Raw genomic sequence first — 25,926 nt, 5'->3', positions numbered from 1 at the left:
GAAGGAGCTGAGCCGGAAGGCAAAGCTCTCAATTTACCGGTCGATCTACGTTCCCATCCTCACCTATGGTCATGAGCTTTGGGTTATGACCGAAAGGACAAGATCACGGGTACAAGCGGCCCAAATGAGTTTCCTCCGCCAGGTGGCGGGGCTCACCCTTAGAGATAGGGTGAGAAGCTCTGTCATCCGGGAGGAGCTCAAAGTAAAGCCGCTGCTCCTCCACATGGAGAGGAGCCAGATGAGGTGGTTCGGGCATCTGGTCAGGATGCCACCCGAACGCCTCACTAGGGAGGTGTTTAGGGCACGTCCGACCGGTAGGAGGCCACGGGGAAAACCCAGGACACGTTGGGAAGACTATGTCTCCCGGCTGGCCTGGGAATGCCTCGGGATCCCCCTGGAGGAGCTGGACCAAGTGGCTGGGGAGAGGGAAGTCTGGGCTTCTCTGCTTAGGCTGCTGCCCCCGCGACCCGACCTCGGATAAGCGGAAGAAAATGGATGGATGGACGGGTTCTTTTATGAATTTATTATGGGTCTACTGAAAATGTGAGCAAATGTGCTGGGTCAAAAGTATACATACAGCAATGTTAATATTTGCTTACATGTTACCTGCAATAAGGCACTTTTGGTAGCCATCCACAAGCTTCTGCTTGACCACTTGACCACAAATTGGTGCAGTTCAGCTAAATGTGTTGCTTTTCTGACATGGACTTGTTTCTTCAGCATTGTCCACACCTTTAAGTCAGGACTTTGGGAAGGCCATTCTAAAACCTTCATTCTAGCCTGATTTAGCCATTCCTTTACCACTTTTGAGGTGTGTTTGGGGTCATTGTCCTGTTGGAACACCCAACTGTGCCCAAGACCCAACCTCCGGGCTGATGATTTTAGCTTGTCCTGAAGAATTTGGAGGTAATCCTTCTTTTTCATTGTCCCATTTAAAGCAGCAGTTCCATTGGCAGGAAAACAGGCCCAGAGCATAATACTACCATCACCATGCTTGACGGTAGGGATGGTGTTCCTGGGATTAAAGGCCTCACCTTTTCTCATCCAAACATATTGCTGGTTATTGTGGCCAAACAGCTCCACTTTTGTTTTATCTGACCACAGAACTTTCCTTCAGAAGGTCTTATCTTTGTCCATGTGATGTCAGATGAAACAAAAGTTATTTATTATTTTTACTACATTGTCCAGGTAGCTTGCCCATCACTGTCTATTTGGCCTAGCTCACATGTCAATAGTTTGAATACTGCAAACTTCAATACAGTAACACCTCATTTGTTCTGCAGACGTCCAGCGGGTGTCAGCAGAGAGTCAAGAAGAGGAGTGGCACAACAGTGTGGGACAGAAGGAGCTGGAGCCCCCACACATTAAAGAGGAAGAGGAGGAACTGTGGGAGCAGCTTCAAAGGTTGGAGGAGGCTAACGATGAAGATGAAGCTCAGTCCTTACAGCTTCATCACAGTCAAAGTGAGGAGAACAGAGGGGCGGAGCTTGTAAGTCAACACATCACAGAAGCTGATGGAGAGCATTGTGAAGATATCAAGTCAGAACCAGACAGCATCTTTGCTCCACTGTCAGACATGGACCACATGATGTCACACTCTTCTGATCACAGTGACCACATCCAAAAACCTTTGGAGAGTAAAAATGACTCTAAAGGTGATACGAGACATCACACTAACAACAAACACTTTGACTGCTCTGAATGTGGGAAATCATTTAGATGGAAGAGTGATTTTACAAGACACATGAGAATACATACTGGAGAGAAACCTTTTACTTGCTCTGTTTGTAAGAAGAGTTTCTCCACAAAAGATCACATGACCACACACATGAGAACACACACTGGAGAGAAACCCTTTACTTGCTCTGTTTGTAAGAAGAGTTTCTCCACAAAGCGTGACATGACCACACACATGAGAACACACACTGGAGAGAAACCTTTTGCTTGCTCAGCTTGTGCTAAAAGATTCAACACAAAGAATGAAAAGACCACACACATGAGAACACACACTGGTGAGAAACCTTTTACTTGCCCTGTTTGTAAGAAGAGTTTTTCCATGAAGCTTAACATGACCACACACATGAGAACACATACTGGAGAGAAACCTTTTACTTGCTCTGTTTGTAAGACAAGTTTCTCCACAAAGCTTAACATGACCACACACATGAGAACACACACTGGTGAGAAACCTTTTGCTTGCCCTGTTTGTAAGAAAAGTTTCTCCAGAAAGGAACGCATGACCAAACACATGAGAACACACACTGGAAAGAAACCGTTTAGTTGCACTGTGTGTGATAAAAACATTCAGGTTTAAGTATCAGGTCAGTAAACACAAGTGTGTAACAGTCATGGAAGCTGCAGGGATGTAAAACACTTAAACAGTGATTGTGCTAAATGTAGTTTAAAAACACAGCATGTTTAATAAGAATGTATATTTGATGTTGTATGTAGTGCTTCTCATCTTCTAGTCTTATATGTTGTCCTGTACTTACTTTTTAAGTTGTGTGCATTTATCGAATATTATATATGTAGCTACTATTTCATTCTATTTTCTCATTGTTTAAAGAGATGGCATCTTATTTAAATTTGTTTTTTTTTGTGTCTAATAAAATCACAATTTGTTTCCATTGCATTTTATTGATGTTATTATCCAACTAAAAGTATGAATGAATAAAATGGTTAACAAAATGTGGACTCTGGTAGATTAGCAGCATTGTTACATCATGGATGTTAACTACTGCAAAACAACAGAAGAAGAAAAATGCTGAAGTTAGCAACACATCACTGAACTTTAGAGCCATCGTGAGTGGAGTTGCTTGTTTTTATTGCTGCATTTGTACTTATTTCACCTCACATCTTCACTTTTAATCCTAAAGTCTTCTTCACATATATTGTTGTAGGCTTCTAACATTTATGTTTCTGATGTATGTGTGTAGTCTGTGGAAAGGGTTGTTGTCCCTTGTGGATCCAATTGTTCACTTGCACAGATACATCTTCATCATCATCATCATCATCACCGGCCCACTACTGGACGAAACCTTAACATTAATGTTTTAATATAAGTGTAACCTCATTATTCCTTGATAATAAGACTACAAATACAGCTTTAAGTACTCCAACTCGCCACACTGAGAAGTGGGGGCGATCATGAGCTAGCAGATGCACGTTGCTATCATGTTTTATGAGCGAAGAAGACAGCATTTGTGTTTACTTTTTGTCAGATCCAAGTTTTAATGCTCTGCTGAATAAATGAATCACTATGGCTGCCAATATGGAGGATTATTTATATATTTAAGATCAAATACTTCTCTTAAATGATCATGTTTACAGTCATTGTTTTAAATGTATTTTTTATGTATGTCGCTTTGGATAAAGCGTCTGCCAAATACTTCAACATAAACATATATAAACACCTGAAAGTCTTTATATCAGCTAAAACCACCAATCTGTTTCACTGGATTCAGAATAAAAGCAAATTCTGTCTTACCCAACAATGTTAGTATTTGAATATTGTTACTTGAAGCTAGACTAAATGTAGACTTGTATAATACTGTACAGCCACTGTATAATACTGTACAGCCCCCCCTCCCCCCTACACCATACTTGCCAACCCTCACGATATTCCCGGGAGACTCCCAAATTTCAGCGCCTCTCCCGAAAACCTCCCGGGACAAATATACTACCGATTTTTTCCCGATTTCCAGCCGGAGCTGGAGACCACGCCCCCTCCAGCTCCATGCGGACCTGAGTGACGAGTCGACAGCCTGTTCTCACGTCCGCTTTTCCACGATATAAACAGCGTGCCTGCCCAATCACGTTATAACATGTAGGGCTTTTAGAGAGTGCACAACTGCACACACAACGAGGAGACGAAGCAGAAGAACGAGGAAGATACAGCCATGGCGAGTTGGCGACGCCGACGACGAGTAAGATGAACAAATACGCTTGTAAGTTCCAAAACGAATGGAAACAAGAATTTCATTTTATCCAGGACAGTTCGAATATCCCGAATTCTGAGGTCTCAAGGTTGGCAAGTATGTCCTACACGATCTGGACTGTGGTCCTAACTTTTACCCCTGTTGGCTTTTACAATCTTTATCTTCATCATTTATTTCAACTTTATGTTATTCAAGTATGACATTCTTTCATTTAATTAATTTCATTGACAAGCAATTCTATTATGGTCATACTCTTGTTTGCTAGCGGCTACCATTTCAGTACTATTGAAGATCTTTGCTCCTTCTCAACTCTGTGCTAATATTCTTTTTACTAAATACAACCATCCATCTATCCATCCATTTTCTACCGCTTGTCCTTTTTGGGGTCGCTGGAGCCTATACCAGCTGCATTCGGCCGGAAGGCGGGGTACACCCTGGACAAGTCGCCAGCTCACCACAGGGCCAACACAGATAGACGGACAACATTCACACTCACATTCACACACTAGGGACCATTTAGTGTTGCCAATCAACCTATCCCCAGGTGCATGTCTTTGGAGGTGGGAGGAGCCTATCCCCATGTGCATGTCTTTGGAGGTAGGAGGGGCCTATCCCCAGGTGCATATCTTTCGAGGTGGGAGGGGCCTATCCCCAGATGCATGTCTTTGGAGTACAAATACAACCAATAGTACGTTAATGTTAAATCTTACTTGTGAAAAGTAATCCTCCATTCCTATTTTCAACAGTCAGCATCTTTGTTTTCTACCTGTCAACTGTCAGTTTAGCATCTTTGTTTTCTACCTGTCAACTGTCAGTTTAGCATCTTTGTTTTCTACCTGTCAACTGTCAGTTTAGCATCTTTGTTTTCTACCTGTCAACTGTCAGTTTAGCATCTTTGTTTTCTACCTGTCAACTGTCAGTTCAGCATCTTTGTTTTCTACCTGTCACCTGTCAGTTTAGCATCTTTGTTTTCTACCTGTCAACTGTCAGTTTAGCATCTTTGTTTTCTACCTGTCAACTGTCAGTTTAGCATCTTTGTTTTCTACCTGTCAACTGTCAGTTTAGCATCTCTGTTTTCTGCCTGTCAACTGTCAGTATAGCATCTTTGTTTTCTACCTGTCAACTGTCAGTTTAGCATCTTTGTTTTCTACTTGTCAACTGTCAGTTTAGCATCTTGTTTTCTACCTGTCAACTGTCAGTTTAGCATCTTTGTTTTCTACCTGTCAACTGTCAGTTTAGCATCTTTGTTTTCTACCTGTCAACTGTCAGTTTAGCATCTTTGTTTTCTACCTGTCAACTGTCAGTTCAGCATCTTTGTTTTCTACCTGTCAACTGTCAGTTTAGCATATTTGTTTTCTGCCTGTCAACTGTCAGTTTAGCATCTCTGTTTTGTACTTTTCAACTGTCAGTTTAGCATCTTTGTTTTCTACCTGTCAACTGTCAGTTTAGCATCTTTGTTTTCTAGCTGTCAACTGTCAGTTTAGCATCTCTGTTTTCTACCTGTCAACTGTCAGTTTAGCATCTTTGTTTTCTAGCTGTCAACTGTCAGTTTCGCATCTTTGTTTTCAGCCTGTCAACTGTCAGTTTAGCATCTTTGTTTTCTACCTGTCAACTGTCAGTTTAGCATCTTTGTTTTCTACCTGTCAACTATCAATTTAGCATCTTTGTTTTCTAGCTGTCAACTGTCAGTTTAGCATCTTTGTTTACTAGCTGTCAACTGTCAGTTTAGCATCTTTGTTTTCTACCTGTCAACTGTCAGTTTAGCATCTTTGTTTTCTACCTGTCAACTATCAGTTTAGCATCTTTGTTTTCTACCTGTCAACCGTCAGTTTAGCATCTTTGTTTTCTACCTGTCAACTGTCAGTTTAGCATCTTTGTTTTCTACCTGTCAACTGTCAGTTAAGCATCTTTGTTTTCTACCTGTCAACTGTCAGTTTAGCATCTTTGTTTTCTACCTGTCAACTGTCAGTTTAGCATCTTTGTTTTCTACCTGTCAACTGTGAACACCTGCGACAGCCAAGATCAACATGGGGCCAAAGAAGGTGCTCTCTAACAAGCAAAACGATGATGCTGTGTTCCACATTTCAGTTATTTACTGAACTTGTGTGAGCCTATGGCTTTGCATTTTGTTATATATATAATTTTATTTTTGCAATCTATTTTAGTTACTTTATGGAGTTAACCCCCTGGCGCTGATTTGTACTGTTTTTGTACTTTTGATTATTATTATTTCTCGATTGTTTGTAAATGTTGCAGTTTATAAATAAAGGTTTATAGAATAAATAAAAAAACAAAAACAAAAAAAAGACAAAATATCGTAATAAAAGCCTGCGACTATTATATATATATATATATATATATATATATATATATATATATAAATATATATATATATATATATATATATATATACAAAAAATTCATATATTTTCCCCCAAAAAATATTTCAAAGTGAAATATTTGATGTGTAGTAATTGAAGCCTTTTATAAGTCGATAATTCATAACATTATTTTGATTCATTATTCTTAGCTTTTAGAAATAAAATAAAGCAATCGACGATTGCCAATTATACGTTTTTATATTTGTTTATTTTTGTTTTTGTTTTATGCAGCTAAAAACAGCCTGCCTGACAGCTTTCTGTTATAAGAGTCAACATTGCAACTTTTTCTTATTACATTTCACCTGTATGCTCTTTTATTACACTTTTTTTGTTTTGTTTTTTATGAGTATTTTTTATGTCAGCAGTATTTTTCAGGTCCAGGTGCAGACACATTTTTCAGGCGAGCAGTCTGAAAAACATGATTTGAACTAGGGATGTCCCGATCCAGGTTTTTGCACTTCCAATCCGATACCGATGTTGTTTTTGCACTTCCGATCCGATTTCGATACTGGCGGTACTGGCCTATCCGAGCATGTATTAAAGTTTATAGTTTTTTAGCCTACTTCGTTGTCAGATTCATGTTGAAAAGGGTTTTAGTACTCTTGATAACAACTAGCCAGCTGAATTAGGGGAGTTTGAATAATACACAATGGTTGGTAACAAGAAACTGACCTGTTTATTCAAGGATAAACACAAAATAGACAAAATGATACATGACAAACAGAAATGGCATCATTGAACAGTAAAAAAGTGAACAGTATAAAGTGCAAATAATGCTGTAAACATTATTTAAAAAAAGCAAAACGCACAAACAACCTGAATGGGATAAAATGTTTATAACTCAGCATCAAACTTGCTCTTGAACAAGTGTAAGTGTGCAGTTAAACTTAATAATGATAAAGGACTGTGATCACAGCTCCATATATCGGTTGTGAAACTAAGAGCATTTGCACTCTCTACTTGTTTGGCAATGTAATCTCTAACATCTTCATGAATCTGGGGGATTGTTTTCTCAGGGATGTAATGACCGCTGGGCATGTTGTACCGTGGTTCAAGGTGTTGGATGGTGCCTCGAAATTCCACTTTACTCCCGAGAGATAGCGGCTCATCATCCAGAATTATTTCCTCGCCAATGATTCTAGTTATCCCCTGGGCTTTAGCACTGTTCAGTGGCAGTATGTTCTAGTTATCCCCTGGGCTTTAGCACTGTTCAGTAGCAGTATGTTCTAGTTATCCCCTGGGCTTTAGCACTGTTCAGTAGCAGTATGTTCTAGTTATCCCCTGGGCTTTAGCACTGTTCAGTAGCAGTATGTTCTAGTTATCCCCTGGGCTTTAGCACTGTTCAGTGGCAGTATGTTCTAGTTATCCCCTGGGCTTTAGCACTGTTCAGTGGCAGTATGTTCTAGTTATCCCCTGGGCTTTAGCACTGTTCAGTGGCAGTATGTTCTAGTTATCCCCTGGGCTTTAGCACTGTTCAGTGGCAGTATGTCACGCTTGCGAAAGTTTCTGTCAGAGTTAGTTGGGTAGGACCTTTCTTTTTCTTTTCCTCAGTTTTCTTTAGAAATTCTTCATATTCTTTACGGTGGTATTTCGCTAACTGCTTGATCAGATTTGTTGTATTAAAATGTCTTACAACTTTACCACCACGCTTGACTTTATTGTGGCATGTTTTGCACTCCACCTCTTCATCTTTTTCGTTTTGTAGGGTAAAATAATCCCACACAGCTGGCATTTTACCGGTAACTTCCGCTCGCCTTTCGGAACCATGAACCAGCATCCGCTTCCGGTTAGGACACAGACCTGTGGATGTGTTGAAGGTGTGCTGGAAAATTCAGAACAGAAATTAGGGAGCAGCAGAAAAGTGGAATGTATTATTTAAATCGGTGCGTTGGAAAACACGGGCTGGAATTTTTTTAAAAACTGAATCTGGATCGGCATTTTCCCATGCCTTGCCGATACACATTTTTTGGCAAATATCGGCGGCCGATTCGATCCAAATATCGGATCGGGACAACCCAAATTTGAACATGTTCTAGCTGCCTTTATTCATCCTTCAAGATAAATGCAAACTAATGCTTTTTAAATACCTGGGCTCTTGTATGCCTTTTAATTTTGGGTCTAAACTTTTGGAAATAAAATAAAGCAATCGACGTAAATCATTGTCAAATATTTTATATTACTTAATTAACACAATACATTAGCAAAATCTGTCACATTTGGTCTTCTATTCGTGTTCAATTCATTATAAATGAAATAAAACAATCAATAACAACTACACTTTAACATTACTAAATTAACACAACACATCAGTTTAGGTAATCCCTTGATATGTATTGTCATGATTTTGCTCATGTTGTGTTCTAATTAAATTAAGTAATTCATTCATTCATTTATACAGCACACATTCTCATATTGTGTATTAATTATGATACATTGTTATATTGTTATATTGCCAACCTGGTGTTGAACGGCGTGGCGCAGTGGAATGGCCGTGCGCGACCCAAGGGTCCCTGGTTCAATCCCCACCTAGTACCAACCTCGTCATGTCCGTTGTGTCCTGAGCAAGACACTTCACCCTTGCTCCTGATGGGTGCTGGTTAGCGCCTTGCATGGCAGCTCCCTCCATCAGTGTGTGAATGTGTGTGTGAATGGGTAAATGTGGAAGTAGTGTCAAAGCGCTTTGAGTACCTTGAAGGTAGAAAAGCAACCCATTTATTTATAACATATTGACGGACAATCTGTGACTGGTGAATTTATAAAATGACATGTGTTTTTGTAAAACTGAAAGTGAAATAAAAACCGTTGTTTTTTTTTTTTGCAAGAAGTGAGAAACAGCGCCCTCTGGCGTGAGTGTAAAAGCTTACAGCACCTGGTATTCCCAGGCGGTCTCCCATCCAAGTACTAACCAGGCCCGACCCTGCTTAGCTTCCGAGATCGGGCGTGTTCAGGGTAGTATGGCCGGAAGCCGAAAGACGAGGTAAGACCAACCTTTTTAAATCAAACTCTCACAGACGGGGTGAGAGACATCCATTTTCTACCGCTTGTCCCTTACCTCGCCCACGCCTCCTACCACCACTCCGTCCTGCATGAAGCTGAGGAGCCACGACTCGTCTCGCTCTGATCAGGCAACTTATGATTTAAAGGGGTCATATAAGCTACTGTTTATTTACCAAAATAAGTTGTATGTCTTTGTTTTGAAAATGTACAAGTTTATTTTTATTTTCAGAATGTTGAAATAGTTGTACCCAGGCCCGGCCCTAACCAATCTGGCGCCCTAGGCAAGATTTTAGGTGGCGCCCCCCCACATCGGCAGTGAAGTGTATATACTCACAAGAAACCGAATAGCTTTGTCTTTGACCTTTTTTTTTTACTTACAACTATACCTAATATATAAAGGGGTGGACAAGTGACTATTACCTGCAGGGCAAACATGAGCTAACCAGAAGGCAATAACAATGTAAACAAAAAACACCTGCTTAAAAGATCTAATACAAATGTCCCTGAGGAATGTAAGGTGAGTACTGTAATTACCTAACGTTACATTATTATTTTCCATAACAATTTAGCCCCCTCCACAATATTAACCCGACGTTAAAACAGAACTAGCTATTTATTGATTAGCAATTGCCGAATCATGTAACATTAGCTTAATGCTAAAAAGCCAGCTACTATCACATTCTGTAACAGACAAATCATTTCATGTAGGCTAACGTTACCTACTTGCTACCTCTGTCTTTTCTCGTTTCTACTCCTCTTCTTTTCTCTTTTTTCTTCCCTGGGCACCTGACAGTTTTGACCGTTTTGACATCTTGTGTTGATTTTTTGATGTGGTGACGTCCAAAAAGAGTCATGATACGGGAAGGGAGAGGGGGAGGCGTAATGTTGTAACAAATAATATTTCTATTAAATAGGCTTTACTTTGCATTTTAATTAACGTGGGATTATTTTTTGTATTTAGAAATAATAATACCAACTTTTTTTTTCTTTTTTTTTTTTTTCTCCAACATTTGTGGCACTGGCGTGGCGCCCCCTGATGGACGGCGCCCTTAGCATTTGCCTATACGGCCTATGCCACGGGCCGGCCCTGATTGCAATGACAAGAGTGAAAGTGGTAGAAATTGTAGCGATATTACTGCCTGATTCTTTTAAATTTACCCTTCCACGTGTTCTTATTGTTCTTCCCTTTTACTCTTAGGTAATATATTTTTATACAAAACATTCAAATATCACAGAGCGTGTTGTCGCAGGAGATCTGTCATAAAAAAAAGTCCAGGAAGTGACGTCCTCTTCGCGCATGCGTTGATCGATCGTGTCGTGAATTTCTATCATTTTTAAAAAGTGTGAAACATTTGCTCTCATACACAAAAGTCTCTTTCTTGAAGTGAAATACTAATTCTCACATTGTGTTAATGATTTCATTTTATTAATTCAATCTTGGAAGATTGTACAAAATAGAAAAAGCCCTTAAATGATTATATTTATTGGAATTATTTAAGTGGTTTTAAATAAGCACAAGTTTATTATTCATTTATATATATTTTTATTTTAATCTTATTCGTTTGACTTTCTTTAACATGTTTTGTTTGTAGGAGGATTGTATTTAATGTGATGTGTTTTATATTGCTGAGTAAAATATTGAAAAACATTGACTCATATTGTATTGAAAGTACCTTAATGTGTCTGTACATTGTTTATGTATGTTTAATTGTTCAATACAAAATAAAATAAATAGTCAGAAGTAGAACTGGTTTACAAACAAAGTCTAATATTAACATAAATAATGTTGAAGTCATATTACATGACATGATATACCATACTTAGACTTAGACTTAGACAAACTTTAATGATCCACAAGGGAAATTGTTCAACACAGTAGCTCAGTTACAATGATGGAAAGTGTAAGGATGGAAAGGACAATGCAGGTATAAATAGACTAATATAGCGATAAAAAATCTAACATATATACGAATATATACATAATATGTGTACAGTATATTATATGTACAGATATATATATACCATACCATCCATCCATCCATCCATCTTCTTCCGCTTAGCCGAGGTCGGGTCGCGGGGGCAGCAGCCTAAGCAGGGAAGCCCAGACTTCCCTCTCCCCAGCCACTTCGTCCAGCTCTTCCTGTGGGACCCGGAGACGTTCCCAGGCCAGCCGGGAGACATAGTCTTCCCAACGTGTCCTGGGTCTTCCCCGCGGCTTCCTACCGGTCCGACGTGCCCTAAACACCTCCCTAGGGAGGCGTTCGGGTGTCATCCTGACCAGATGCCCGAACCACCTCATCTGGCTCCTCTCCATGTGGAGGAGCAGCGGCTTTACTTTGAGCTCCCCCCGGATGACAGAGCTTCTCACCCTATCTCTAAGGGAGAGCCCCGCCACCCGGCGGAGGAAACTCATTTCGGCCGCTTGTACCCGTGATCTTGTCCTTTCGGTCATAACCCAAAGCTCATGACCATAGGTGAGGATGGGAACGTAGATCGACCGGTAAATTGAGAGCTTTGCCTTCCGGCTCAGCTCCTTCTTCACCACAACGGATCGATACAGCATCCGCATTACTGAAGACGCCGCACCGATCCGCCTGTCGATCTCACGATCTACTCTTCCCTCACTCGTGAACAAGACTCCGAGGTACTTGAACTCCTCCACTTGGAGCAAGATCTCCTCCCCAACCCGGAGATGGCACTCCACCCTTTTCCGGGCGAGAACCATGGACTCGGACTTGGAGGTGCTGATTCTCATCCCAGTCGCTTCACACAGCTGCGAACCGATCCAGTGAGAGCTGAAGATCCTGGCCAGATGAAGCCATCAGGACCACATCATCTGCAAAAAGCAGAGACCTAATCCTGCAGCCACCAAACCAGATCCCCTCAACGCCTTGACTGCGCCTAGAAATTCTGTCCATAAAAGTTATGAGCAGAATGGGTGACAAAGGGCAGCCTTGGCGGAGTCCAACCCTCACTGGAAACGTGTCCGACTTACTACCGGCAATGCGGACCAAGCTCTGGCACTGATCATACAGGGAGCGGACCGCCACAATCAGACAGTCCGATACCCCATACTCTCTGAGCAGTCCCCACAGGACCTCCCAAGGGACACGGTCGAATGCCTTCTCCAAGTCCACAAAGCACATGTAGACTGGTTGGGCAAACTCCCATGCACCCTCAAGGACCCTGCCGAGAGTATAGAGCTGGTCCACAGTTCCACGACCAAGACGGAAACCACACTGTTCCTCCTGAATCTGAGGTTTGACTATCCGGCGTAGCCTCCTCTCCAGTACACCTGAATAGACCTTACCGGGAAAGCTGATGAGTGTGATCCCACGATAGTTAGAACACACCCTCCGGTTCCCCTTCTTAAAGAGAGGAACCACCACCCCGGTCTGCCAATCCAGTGGTACCGCCCCCGATGTCCACGCGATGCTGCAGAGTCTTGTCAACCAAGACAGCCCCACAGCATCCAGAGCCTTAAGGAACTCCGGGCGGATCTCATCTACCCCCGGGGCCCTGCCACCGAGGAGCTACATCAGCAACCTCAGCCCCAGAAATAGGAGATACCATTAGAAATATACCATACCATTGAACTTTATTTATAAAGTCCTTTAAAAAGAAGCACAGTTGAAGAACAAAGGGCTGAACACCACAAAGAAATAGAGGCAAAGCACAGAAAAAAATAACATTTAAAACAGAAGTAATATACACATTGAAAAAGCAAATACAAATTATCCTAAGAACAATTTGTTAGATAAAAAGCAGTTAAAAAGTTAAAAACAGTTAAAAAAGTTAAAAACAGTTTAAAATCTCATGCTGGTTTAAAAGCCAGTGAATAAAAATGGGTTTTAAGAAGGTTCTTAAAGGCCTACTGAAAGCCACTACTACCAGTCTGATAGTTTATATATCAATGATGAAATCTTAACATTGCAACACATGCCAATACGGCCGGGTTAACTTATAAAGTGCAATTTTAAATTTCCCGGGAAAGTTCCGGCTGAAAATGTCTCGGTATGATGACGTTTGCGCGTGACGTCAAGGGTTGAAGCGGAAGTATTCGGACACCATTGTATCCAATACAAACAGCTCTGTTTTCATTGCAAAATTCCACAGTATTCTGGACATCTGTGTTGGTGAATCTTTTGCAATTTGTTCTATGAACAATGGAGACAGCAAAGAAGAAAGCTGTAGGTGGGATCGTGTATTAGCGGTGGCTGCAGCAACACAACCAGGAGGACTTTGACTTGGATAGCAGACGCGCTACCATGACTACAGCTTTGGCTTCCAAACATTTGATCGCTTGCCCGTACGTGCGTGTCGCTATGTGCATGTCACGTACGTAACTTTGGGGAAAAATATGTTTCTTGCCGACTCTGATGGCGGCCGGGGTGTCGTCGAAAGATACAACGCTGTCCACCGCACCGCTGTCCTCACCTGTCTGGGTTGACTTCCTCCGTCTCCGGGCCGCCGACCGCATCGATGATCGGGTGAAGTCCTTCGTCGCGCCGTTGATCGCTGGAACGCAGGTGAGCACGGGTGTTGATGGGTTGGCGTAGGTGAAGAGCTAATGTTTTTAGCATAGCTCTGTCGAGGTCCCGTAGCTAAGTTAGCTTCAATGGCGTCGTTAGCAACAGCATTGCTAGGCTTCGACAGGCGGCACAGCATTAACCGTGTGGTTACAGGTCCAGAGTTTGGTAGTATTGTTGATATTCTGTCTATCCTTCCAGTCAGGGGCTTATTTCTTTTGTTTCTATCTGCAGTTAAGCACGATGCTATCACGTTAGCCCTGTGAATAAAGTGCTTCGCCGATGTATTGTCGTGGAGATAAAAGTCACTGTGAATGTCCATTTCGCGTTCTCGACTCTCATTTTCAAGAGGATATAGTATCCGAGGTGGTTTAAAATACAAATCCGTGATCCACAATAGGAAAAGGAGAGAGTGTGGAATCCAATGAGCCCTTAATTGTACCTAAGTTACGGTCAGAGCGAAAAAAGATACGTCCTGCACTGCACTCTAATCCTTCACTCTCACTTTCCTCATCCACAAATCTTTCATCCTGGCTCAAATTAATGGGGTAATCGTCGCTTTCTCGGTCCAAATCACTCTCGCTGCTGGTGTAAACAATGTGCAGATGTGAGGAGCCTTTCAACCTGTGACGTCACGCTACTTCCGGTACAGGCAAGGTTTTTTTTATCAGGGACCAAAAGTTGCGAACTTTATCGTCGTTGTTGTATACTAAATCCTTTCAGCAAAAATATGGCAATATCGCGAAATGATCAAGTATGACACATAGACCTGCTATCCCCGTTTAAATAGTAGGCCTTTAAAAGTAGCCAAAGAAGGGGCCTGTCTCACATGGAAAGGGAGATGGTTCCAGAGTTTGGGACCCGCAACAGAGAAGGCTCTGTCCCCTCTGAGCTTGCGCTTTGATTTGGGTACCTCCAGGATCAGCTGATCAGCTGACCTGAGGGAGCGGGTGGGGGCATAGAGGTGGAGCAGCTCAGAGAGGTACGGTGGGGCAAGACCACGTAAGGATTTAAAAATGAGTAAGATGATTTTAAAATGGACTGTAAAAGACACAGTGGAGGGAGGCTAAAACAGGAGTAATGTGCTCTCTTTTTCTTGTGTTAGTTAAAAGTCGGGCAGCTGCATTTTGGAGCAACTGCAGACGTGAGAGGGAGGACTGACTCATTCCAAAATACAAAGAGTTACAGTAATCCAGCCCAGATGAGATAAAGGCATGGATTACTGTCTCTAACTGTTGCCTAGAAAGAAGGTTTTTAACCTTGGCCAGCTGACGTAAATACAAAAAAAGTTGTCTTTCACCACTGTGCCAATCTGACGCTACAATTTAAAATCAGTGTCAATACCAAAGCCCAGGTTGGTGACCATGGTCTTAACGTGCAAAGCCAAGGGGCCAAAGTCAACAGGGGGGAGCTCACAGGTACCACTAGGTCCAAACACTATTACTTCTGTCTTCTTTTCATTGAAATGTAAGAAGTTTAGGGCCATCCAGGCCTTGATATCATCAAGACAATCAAGTAGTGTCTGCATTGAAGAGGCATGATTTCTCTTTAACGGAAAATAAATGTGTGTGTCATCGGCATAACAATGAAAATAAATATCATGCTTTCTTAGGAATGAGCCCAGGGGAAGTAAATAAATAGAAAAGAGAAGTGGTCCTAAAACTGAGCCCTGTGGGAGGCCACATGTCAAGGGAGCAACAGAGGATTCAGAACCAGCAACATTTACAGAGAAGGTCCTGTTAGTCAAATATGACTTCAGCCAACTCAAAGCAGTACCACAGATGCCCACTTGATGCTGTAGGCGGATCATTCAAATATTATGGTCCACCGTATCAAATGCTGCTGTTAGATCCAGTAAAACTAAAATCACATGATCACCTAAATCTGTTGCTCCAAGGATGTCATTAAAAAGCTTTAAAAATGCTGACTCGGTACTGGCGTTCAAATCCAGTTAGGCAGGATGTCTTGTTTTGTTTTTTTATTTCTTGTTTTATCCTTTTTTATTAATTTATTACATGTTAGTATTTTGGGTGATATATTCTGCACTTCTTTTAAGGTATATTTTACTATTGTATTGTATTCATCCTCCTGTGTTACCATGTTAATGTGACACTATGTGCACCTTATGTCTTATGTCTGTACAGCACTTTGGCCAACTGAGCTTGTTTTAAATGTCACATAGAAATAAATACACTCAACTCAACTCAACACATCATTGAGTGGCATTTACTTTTTACACTGGGGGGGACCAGACAAACATTTACTTTTTACACTGGGGGGGACCAGATAAGCATTTAGTTTTTACACTGGGGGGGACCAGAAAAGCATTTAGTTTTTACACTGGGGGGGACCAGACAAGCATTTAGTTTTTACACTGGGGGGGACCAGACAAGCTCTGCTTCTTCCACTCATGTTGGACGCTTGATCACTTGAGCAAAAGTTGTGCTTGTAAAGTTTTGACATGTTCCAAATAAATACATTGAAAGTGAACATTAATAATAACATTTTAAAGTATGTTTTGGTTGTATGCCAACTTTGCGGAGCAGCTCTTCACAGCATCACCTCGCTAGTTAGCTTAACGTTAGCATCTTCCATGTTACATCATAACGATGTTGAATAAATGTGTTTGTGTGCCTTACAGACGGACTTGTTATTGGCTAACATATATACACATCATTTGTGCTACATCTTTTTATTTTATTAGTACATTAACCTCTAGTCTTCACACAGTGAGCGTAGAAATGAGTTTAACATTGGGGGGACATCAATTTATATCCCAAAATAATGTTAGGACAAATAAATGATTACACAGTATCAGTATCAGTCTATGTTAAGCATTTTATGTAGCATTCCCTTTTTACACTTTTTAGTCAACTCTTGTGAAATATCCACTGTCATGTTACTCTTTATAGTTTATTAATTAGTCAATTAATAACATATTTACTGAGTCTTGCTGCTGTTTCATTTTCATTGTGGAGTCATTTTTCTACCTGTTAAGAGAAGTATTTGATCTTAAATATATAAATAATCCTTCATATTGGCAGCCATAGTGATTCATTTATTCAGCAGAGCATTAAAACTTGGATCTGACAAAAAGTAAACACAAATGCTGTCTTCCTCGCTGATAAAACATGATAGCAACATGCATCTGCTAGCTCATGATCGCCCCCACTTGTCATTGTGGCGAGTCGGAGTACTACAAGAGGCACTCTAATACAGTGCTTAAATCTGTATTTTTAGTCTTATTATCAAGGAATAATGAGGTCGCACTTATATTAAAACATTAATGCTAAGGTTTCGTCCAGTATTGGGCCGGTGATGATGATGATGATGATGATGATGAAGATGTATCTGTGCAAGTGAACAATTGGATCCACAAGGGACAACAACCCTTTCCACAGACTACACACACACATCAGAAACATAAATGTTAGAAGCCTACAACAATATATGTGAAGAAGACTTTAGGATTAAAAGTGAAGATGTGAGGTGAAATAAGTACAAATGCAGCAATAAAAACAAGCAACTCCACTCACGATGGCTCTAAAGTTCAGTGATGTGTTGCTAACTTCAGCATTTTTCTTCTTTGTTGATGTTTTGCAGTAGTTAACATCCATGATGTAACAATCCTGCTAATCTACCAGAGTCCACATTTTGTTAACCATTTTATTCATTCATACATTTAGTTGGATAATAACATCAATAAAATGCAATGGAAAAAATGTGTAGAAAAAAAACCAAAAGAAAATAATAAGATGTCCTCTCTTTAACAATGACACAAAAAAAATAGTAGCTACATATTTAATATTCAATACATGCACACAACTTAAAAAGTAAGTACAGGACAACATATAAGACTAGAAAATGAGAAGCACTACATACAACATCAAATATACATTCATATTAAACATGCTGTGTTTTTAAACTACATTTAGCACAATCACTGTTTAACTGTTTTTACATCCCTGCAGCTTCCATGACTGTTACACACTTGTGTTTACTCACCTGCTTCTTAAACCTGAACATCTTATCACACACAGTGCAACTAAACGGTTTCTCTCCAGTGTGTATTGTCATGTGTGTGGTCATGGTTTGCTTTGTGGAGAAACTCCTCTTACAAATAGAGCAAGTAAAAGGTTTCTCTCCAGTGTGTGTTCTCATGTGTAATATCATGGTAAGCTTTGTGGAGAAACTCTTCTTACAAACAGAGCAAGTAAAAGGTTTCTCCCCAGTGTGTGTCCTCATGTGTCTGGTCATGTGTGGCTTTGTGGAGAAACTCTTCTTACAAACAGAGCAAGTAAAAGGTTTCTCCCCAGTGTGTGTTCTCATGTGTCTGGTCATGTGTGGCTTTCTAGAAAAAATCTTCTTACAAACAGAGCAAGTAAAAGGTTTCTCTCCAGTATGTGTTCTCATGTGTCTTGTACAATCACTCTTCTGTCTAAATGATTTCCCACATTCAGAGCAGTCAAAGTGTTTGTTGTTAGTGTGATGTCTCATATCACCTTTAGAGTCATTTTTACTCTCCAAAGGTTTTTGGATGTGGTCACTGTGATCAGAAGAGTCTGATATCATGTGGTCCATGTCTGACAGTGGAGCAAAGATGCTGTCTGGTTCTGACTTGATATCTTCACAATGCTCTCCATCAGCTTCTGTGATGTGTTGACTTACAAGCTCCGCCCCTCTGTTCTCCTCACTTTGACTGTGATGAAGCTGTAAGGACTGAGCTTCATCTTCATCATGAAGCTGCTCCTCTTTAATGTGGGAGGGGGCCTGTAGCTCCTTCTGTCCCACACTGGTGTGCCACTCCTCTTCATGACTCCCCGCTGACACCCGCTGGACGTCTGCAGAACAAATGAGGTGTTACTCTTTTGAAGTTTGCAGTATTCAAACTATTGACATGTGAGCTAGGCCAAATAGACAGTGATGGGCAAGCTACCTGGACAATGTAGTAAGCTAAGCTACAAGTTGCTCTCAATTAAATGTAGTTAAGCTGTCCTCAGAGAATTGTAGCACGCTACACTACAAGCTACACTGCAAAAGTAGCTTGCCACATCAAAGCTACATTTAACAGCATTTATATATATATATATATATATATATATATATATATATATATATATATATATATATATATATATATATATATATATATATTTTATATATATATTTTATATATATTGGCCCACATGTATAATATCAATGTTTATGTTGTCCATGGAAAGAAGTTAGTAAGAAGCAAAAGAAAAACAACCAACCATGGATGACAAAAGGACTGAAAAATGCTTGTCACAAAAAAAAGACATTATATGGAATATTAATAACACAGACATCTATAGAGGCAGAAAATAAGTATAATAAATATAAAAACAATCTAATTGGTATACTAGGAACATGTAAGAAGGAATACTACAGACAATTATTAAAGAAGAACAGAAACAACATGAGAGCAACATGGGGCATCCTAAATAGCATCATTAAAAATAATGCTGCTAAGAAAGATTACCCCCAGTACTTTCTACATGGAAATACAAAAAATGACAATATGAACCAAATAGTTGAACGTTTTAATGATTACTTTGTTAATATCGGAACAAATGTGGAACAAAGATTTCCAAATGCAGATGATGGATCAGTTGAGGACTTGAGTGAGCTCATAGACAGAAATCCCAATTCCATGTTTCTTAAGAACGTGACAAAAGAAGAAATAATCAAAATTGTAAAACATTGTAAATCCAAGACCTCAACCGACTGTCATGGAATAGATATGGTAACCATAAAAAAGGTTATAAAAGACATTTCAGAACCTCTGACATATATCAGCAACGTATCATTTCTAACCCGCAAATTCCCTCACGAAATGAAAATTGCAAAAGTCGTACCAATTTATAAGAATGGAGACATACACCAGTTTACTAACTACACACCAGAATTCACAGCAAATATGTCAACATGGATAGCATTAATCCAAATAACAGAGGAAATGAGCAATGCAATTGATGGTAAAGAATGTGCGGCCGCAGTATTCATGGACTTAATTAAAGCATTTGACACAATTAATCATCCATCCATCCATCTTCTTCCGCTTATCCGAGGTCAGGTCGCGGGGGCAGCAGCTTAAGCAGGGAAGCCCAGACCTCCCTCTCCCCAGTCACTTCGTCCAGCTCCTCCCGGGGGATCCCGAGGCGTTCCCAGGCCAGCCGGGAGAGATAGTCTTCCCAGCGTGTCCTGGGTCTTCCCCGTGGCCTCCTACCGGTCGGACGTGCCCGAAACACCTTCCTAGGGAGGCGTTCGGGTGGCATCCTGACCAGATGCCCGAACCACCTCATCTGGCTCCTCTCGATGTGGAGGAGCAGAGGCTTTACTTTGAGCTCCCCCCGAATGACAGAGCTTCTCACCCTATCTCTAAGGGAGAGCCCCGCCACTCGGCGGAGGAAACTCATTTCGGCCGCTTGTACCCGTGATCTTGTCCTTTCGGTCATGACCCAAAGCTCATGACCATAGGTGAGGATGGGAACGTAGATCGACCGGTAAATCGAGAGCTTTGCCTTCCGGCTCAGCTCCTTCTTCACCACAACGGATTGATACAGCGTCCGCATTACTGAAGACGCCGCACCGATCCGCCTGTCGATCTCACGATCCACTCTTGCCCCACTCGTGAACAAGACTCCGAGGTACTTGAACTCCTCCACTTGGGGCAAGATCTCCTCCCCAACCCGGAGATGGCACTCCACCCTTTTCCGGGAGAGAACCATGGACTCGGACTTGGAGGTGCTGATTCCCATCCCAGTCGCTTCACACTCGGCTGCGAACCGATCCAGTGAGAGCTGAAGATCTTGGCCGGAGGAAGCCATCAGGACCACATCATCTGCAAATAGCAGAGACCTAATCCTGCAGCCACCAAACCAGATCCCCTCAACGCCCTGACTGCGCCTAGAAATTCTGTCCATAAAGGTTATGAACAGAATCGGTGACAAAGGGCAGCCTTGGCGGAGTCCAACCCTCACTGGAAACGTGTCCGACTTACTGCCGGCAATGCGGACCAAGCTCTGACACTGATTATACAGGGAGCGAACTGCCACAATAAGACAGTCCGTTACCCCATACTCTCTGAGCACTCCCCACAGGACTTCCCGGGGTACACGGTCGAATGCCTTCTCCAAGTCCACAAAGCACATGTAGACTGGTTGGGCAAACTCCCATGCACCCTCAAGGACCCTGCCGAGAGTATAGAGCTGGTCCACAGTTCCACGACCAGGACGAAAACCACACTGTTCCTCCTGAATCCGAGGTTCGACTATCCGGCGTAGCCTCCTCTCCAGTACACCCGAATAGACCTTACCGGGAAGGCTGAGGAGTGTGATCCCACGATAGTTGGAACACACCCTCCGGTTCCCCTTCTTAAAGAGAGGAACCACCACCCGGTCTGCCAATCCAGAGGTACCGCCCCCGATGACCATGCGATGTTGCAGAGTCTTGTCAACCAAGACAGCCCCACAACATCCAGAGCCTTAAGGAACTCCGGGCGGATCTCATCCACCCCCGGGGCCTTGCCACCGAGGAGCTTTTTAACTACCTCGGCAACCTCAGCCCCAGAAATAGGAGAGCCCACCACAGATTCCCCAGGCCCTGCTTCCTCATAGGAAGACGTGCTGGTAGGATTGAGGAGGTCTTCGAAGTATTCTCTCCACCGATCCACAACATCCGCAGTCGAGGTCAGCAGAGCACCATCCCTACCATACACGGTGTTGACACTGCACCGCTTCCCCTTGCTGAGGCGGCGGATGGTGGTCCAGAATTGCTTCGAAGCCGTCCGGAAGTCTTTTTCCATGGCCTCCCCGAACTCCTCCCATGTCCGAGTTTTTGCCTCCGCGACCGCTGAAGCCGCACACCGCTTGGCCTGTCGGTACCTATCTGCTGCCTCAGGAGTCCCATGAGCCAAAAGAACCCGATAGGACTCCTTCTTCAGCCTGACGGCATCCCTCACCGCCGGCGTCCACCAACGGGTTCTAGGATTACCGCCACGACAGGCACCAACTACCTTGCGGCCACAGCTCCAATCGGCCGCCTCGACAACAGAGGTACGGAACATCGTCCACTCGGACTCAATGTCCAGCACCTCCCTCATGACATGTTCAAAGTTCTTCCGGAGGTGGGAATTGAAACTCTCTCTGACAGGAGACTCTGCCAGGCGTTCCCAGCAAACCCTCACAATGCGTTTGGGCCTGCCAGGTCTGTCCGGCATCCTCCCCCACCATCGCAGCCAACTCACCACCAGGTGATGATCGGTAGAAAGCTCCGCCCCTCTCTTCACCCGAGTGTCCAAAACATGAGACCGCAAATCCGATGACACAACTGCAAAGTCGATCATGGGACTGCGGCCTAGGGTGTCCTGGTGCCAAGTGCACATATGGACACCCTTATGTTTGAACATGGTGTTTGTTATCGACAATCTGTGACGAGCACAAAAGTCTAATAACAGAACACCACTCGGGTTCAGATCCGGGCGGCCATTCTTCCCAATCACACCTCTCCAGGTTTCACTGTCACTGCCAACATGAGCGTTGAAGTCCCCCAGTAGAACGAGGGAATCACCCGGGGGAGCACTCTCCAGTACTCCCTCGAGTGAATCCAAAAAGGGTGGGTACTCTTGAGCTGCCGCTTGGCGCGTAAACGCAAACAACAGTCAGGACCCGTCCCCCCACCCGAAGGCGGAGGGAAGCTACCCTCTCGTCCACCGGGTTGAACTCCAACGTGCAGGCTTTGAGCCGAGGGGCAACAAGAATTGCCACCCCAGCCCATCGCCTCTCACTGCCGGCAACGCCAGAGTGGAAGAGAGTCCAGCCCCTCTCAAGAGAAGTGGTTCCAGAGCCCTTGCTGTGCGTCGAAGTGAGTCCAACTATATCAAGCCGGAACTTCTCCACCTCACGCACTAGCTCAGGCTCCTTCCCCCCCAGCGAAGTGACGTTCCACGTCCCAAGAGCCAGCTTATGTAGCCGAGGATCGGACCGCCAAGTGCCCTGCCCTCGGCTGCCGCCCAGCTCACACTGCACCCGACCTCTATGGCCCCTGCTATGGGTGGTGAGCCCATTGGAGGGGGGACCCACGTTGCCTCTTCGGGCTGTGCCCGGCCGGGCCCCATGGGGACAGGCCCGGCCACCAGGCGCTCGCCATTGTGCCCCACCTCCGGGCCTGGCTCCAGAGGGGGGCCCCGGTGACCCGCGTCCGAGCGAGGGAAATCTGGTTCCTTCGTTTGTGTTCTTCATCGAGGTCTTCGAGCTGCTCTTTGTCTGATACCTCACCTAGGACCAGTTTGCCTTGGGAGGCCCTACCAGGGGGCATAGAAACCCCCGGACAACATAGCTCCTAGGATCATTGGGACACGCAAACTCCTCTACCACGGTAAGGTGGCAGCTCAGAGAGGAGACAATTAATCATGATATTTTAATAACAAAACTAGAAGGATATGGCATCAGAGGTTTGGTCTTGAACTGGGTAAGAAGCTATTTAACCAACAGGAAGCAATATGTGAAAATGGGTGAAAATATGTCAACACAGCTAGATATATCATGTAGTGTACCCCAGGGATCAATACTGGGACCAAGATTGTTTCATCTTTATATAAACCACATTTGTAAAGTTACAAAGGACTTAAAGTTAGTTTTATTTGCAGACGACACAACTGCTTTCTGTTCAGGAAAGAACACACAGAAGATAATACAAATAATAACAGAAGAAATGAACACATTAAAAAGATGCTTTGACCAAAACAGACTATCTTTGAGTCTCAGTAAAACTAAAATAATGCTATTTGGTAACAGTAGAAAAAAGCATCTTACACAAATACAAATAGACGGATTAGACATTGAAAGGGTAAAAGAAACCAGATTGTTGGGAGTATTAATAGATGATAAAATGAACTGGAAATCTCATATACAAAACATACACCACATAGTGAATTTGCAAACAGCTAAAATGATACACAAAGCAAACTATAACCTGCTAGCCAAGAATGTACAACAATTCTCAACAAATGAGGAGAAATATAATCTTAGAGAAAAATGTAATTTAAAACATTTGTATGCACGTACAACACTTAAGACCTTCAGTATATCAGTATGTGGAATTAAATGATGGAATGGATGAAGCAAAGCAATCAAACAATGTACTAATATGATCCACTTCAAGAAACTCTTCACACTTAAAGTGTTTACAAAGTACAAAGAAGAAGATAAACATTCTCAATTTATTTCATTCTTCATTCATTTTCTACATCATCTTACTCATCTCACCATATGAAATATAACTTACTTCACTCATTATTATTGATTTATTTTTATTGTGATTACTTATGGAGTATATTGTGAATACATTGAGAACAGGAAGTGAACAAAAGTTTTAGCAACTGTTATGTAAAAGAAAAGGGGTAGGATTAAATAAACTCTGATTCTTCCTACTCCTTTTCCAACATGTTGAATGGACAAACTGGAAATTGTGATGAATCATGTTGTATACATGCATGCATGTGTGATGTATCATGTTGTATGCATGCATGTGTGATGTATCACGTTGTATGCATGCATGTGTGATGTATCATGTTGTATGCATGCATGTGTGATGTATCATGTTGTATGCATGCATGTGTGATGTATCATGTTGTATGCATAAATGTGTGATGTATCATGTTGTATGCATGCATGTGTGATGTATCACGTTGTATGCATGCATGCATGTGTGATGTATCATGTTGTATGCATGCATGTGTGATGTATCATGTTGTATGCATGCATGTGTGATGTATCATGTTGTATGCATGCATGTGTGATGTATCATGTTGTATACATGCATGCATGTGTGATGTATCATGTTGTATGCATGCATGTGTGATGTATCATGTTGTATGCATAAATGTGTGATGTATCATGTTGTATGCATGCATGTGTGATGTATCACGTTGTATGCATGCATGTGTGATGTATCATGTTGTATGCATGCATGTGTGATGTATCATGTTGTATGCATGCATGTGTGATGTATCATGTTGTATGCATGCATGTGTGATGTATCATGATGTATGCGTGCATGTGTGATGTATCATGTTGTATGCATGCATGTGTGATGTATCATGTTGTATGCATGCATGTGTGATGTCTCATGTTGTATGCATGCATGTGTGATGTATCATATTGTATGCATGCACGTGTGATGTATCATGTTGTATGCATGCATGTGTGATGCATCATGTTGTATGCATGCATGTGTGATGTATCATGTTGTATGCATGTGTGATGTATCATGTTGTATGCATGCATGTGTGATGTATCATGTTGTATGCATGCATGTGTGATGTACCATGTTGTATGCATGCATGTGTGATGTATCATGTTGTATGCATGCATGTGTGATGTATCATGTTGTATGCATGCATGTGTGATGTATCATGTTGTATGCATGCATGTGTGATGTATCATGTTGTATGCCTGCATGTGTGATGTATCATGTTGTATGCCTGCATGTGTGATGTATCATGTTGTATGCATGCATGTGTGATGTATCATGTTGTATGCATGCATGTGTGATGTATCATGTTGTATGCATGCATGTGTGATGTATCATGTTGTATGCCTGCATGTGTGATGTATCATGTTGTATGCCTGCATGTGTGATGTATCATGTTGTATGCCTGCATGTGTGATGTATCATGTTGTATGCATGCATGTGTGATGTATCATGTTGTATGCATGCATGTGTGATGTATCATGTTGTATGCCTGCATGTGTGATGTATCATGTTGTATGCATGCATGTGTGATGTATCATGTTGTATGCATGCATGTGTGATGTATCATGTTGTATGCCTGCATGTGTGATGTATCATGTTGTATGCCTGCATGTGTGATGTATCATGTTGTATGCCTGCATGTGTGATGTATCATGTTGTATGCATGCATGTGTGATGTATCATGTTGTATGCATGCATGTGTGATGTATCATGTTGTATGCATGCATGTGTGATGTATCATGTTGTATGCATGCATGTGTGATGTATCATGTTGTATGCATGCATGTGTGATGTGTCATGTTG

At 42.2% G+C, this 25,926-nt stretch overlaps 2 protein-coding genes and 1 pseudogene across 3 annotated transcripts in view; 1 reads left to right on the top strand and 2 right to left on the bottom strand.

The window, feature by feature from the left end:
• The window catches only part of LOC133570631 (uncharacterized), a 682,377-nt gene that overhangs the window by 5,747 nt on the left and 650,704 nt on the right, over nucleotides 1–25,926 (top strand). The window contains exon 2 of one of the 2 annotated variants that reach the window (XM_072916641.1): nucleotides 1,284–2,569. The exons of the other annotated variant lie outside the window; for it this stretch is intronic. Within the exon in view, the coding sequence (XP_072772742.1) occupies nucleotides 1,284–2,314 (1,031 nt within the window). The 3' untranslated portion in view covers nucleotides 2,315–2,569. Of the gene's footprint in view, nucleotides 1–1,283; nucleotides 2,570–25,926 lie in introns of those variants that run through there. 2 annotated transcript variants of the gene reach the window in all.
• Nucleotides 9,177–9,285, bottom strand: LOC133571253 (5S ribosomal RNA; annotated as a pseudogene).
• LOC140680203 (uncharacterized) overlaps nucleotides 17,567–25,926 on the bottom strand; it is a 34,849-nt gene continuing 26,489 nt past the window's right edge. Inside the window, exon 2 of the mRNA XM_072916648.1 lies at nucleotides 17,567–18,686. Coding sequence (XP_072772749.1) covers nucleotides 17,803–18,426 — 624 coding nt within the window. The 5' untranslated portion in view covers nucleotides 18,427–18,686 and the 3' untranslated portion in view covers nucleotides 17,567–17,802. The remainder of the gene's footprint in view (nucleotides 18,687–25,926) is intronic.

Source organism: Nerophis lumbriciformis, linkage group LG28, assembly GCF_033978685.3.
Source record: "Nerophis lumbriciformis linkage group LG28, RoL_Nlum_v2.1, whole genome shotgun sequence".
NCBI lineage: Eukaryota > Metazoa > Chordata > Actinopteri > Syngnathiformes > Syngnathidae > Nerophis > Nerophis lumbriciformis.
This window is presented reverse-complemented; position numbering and strand designations above follow the sequence as displayed.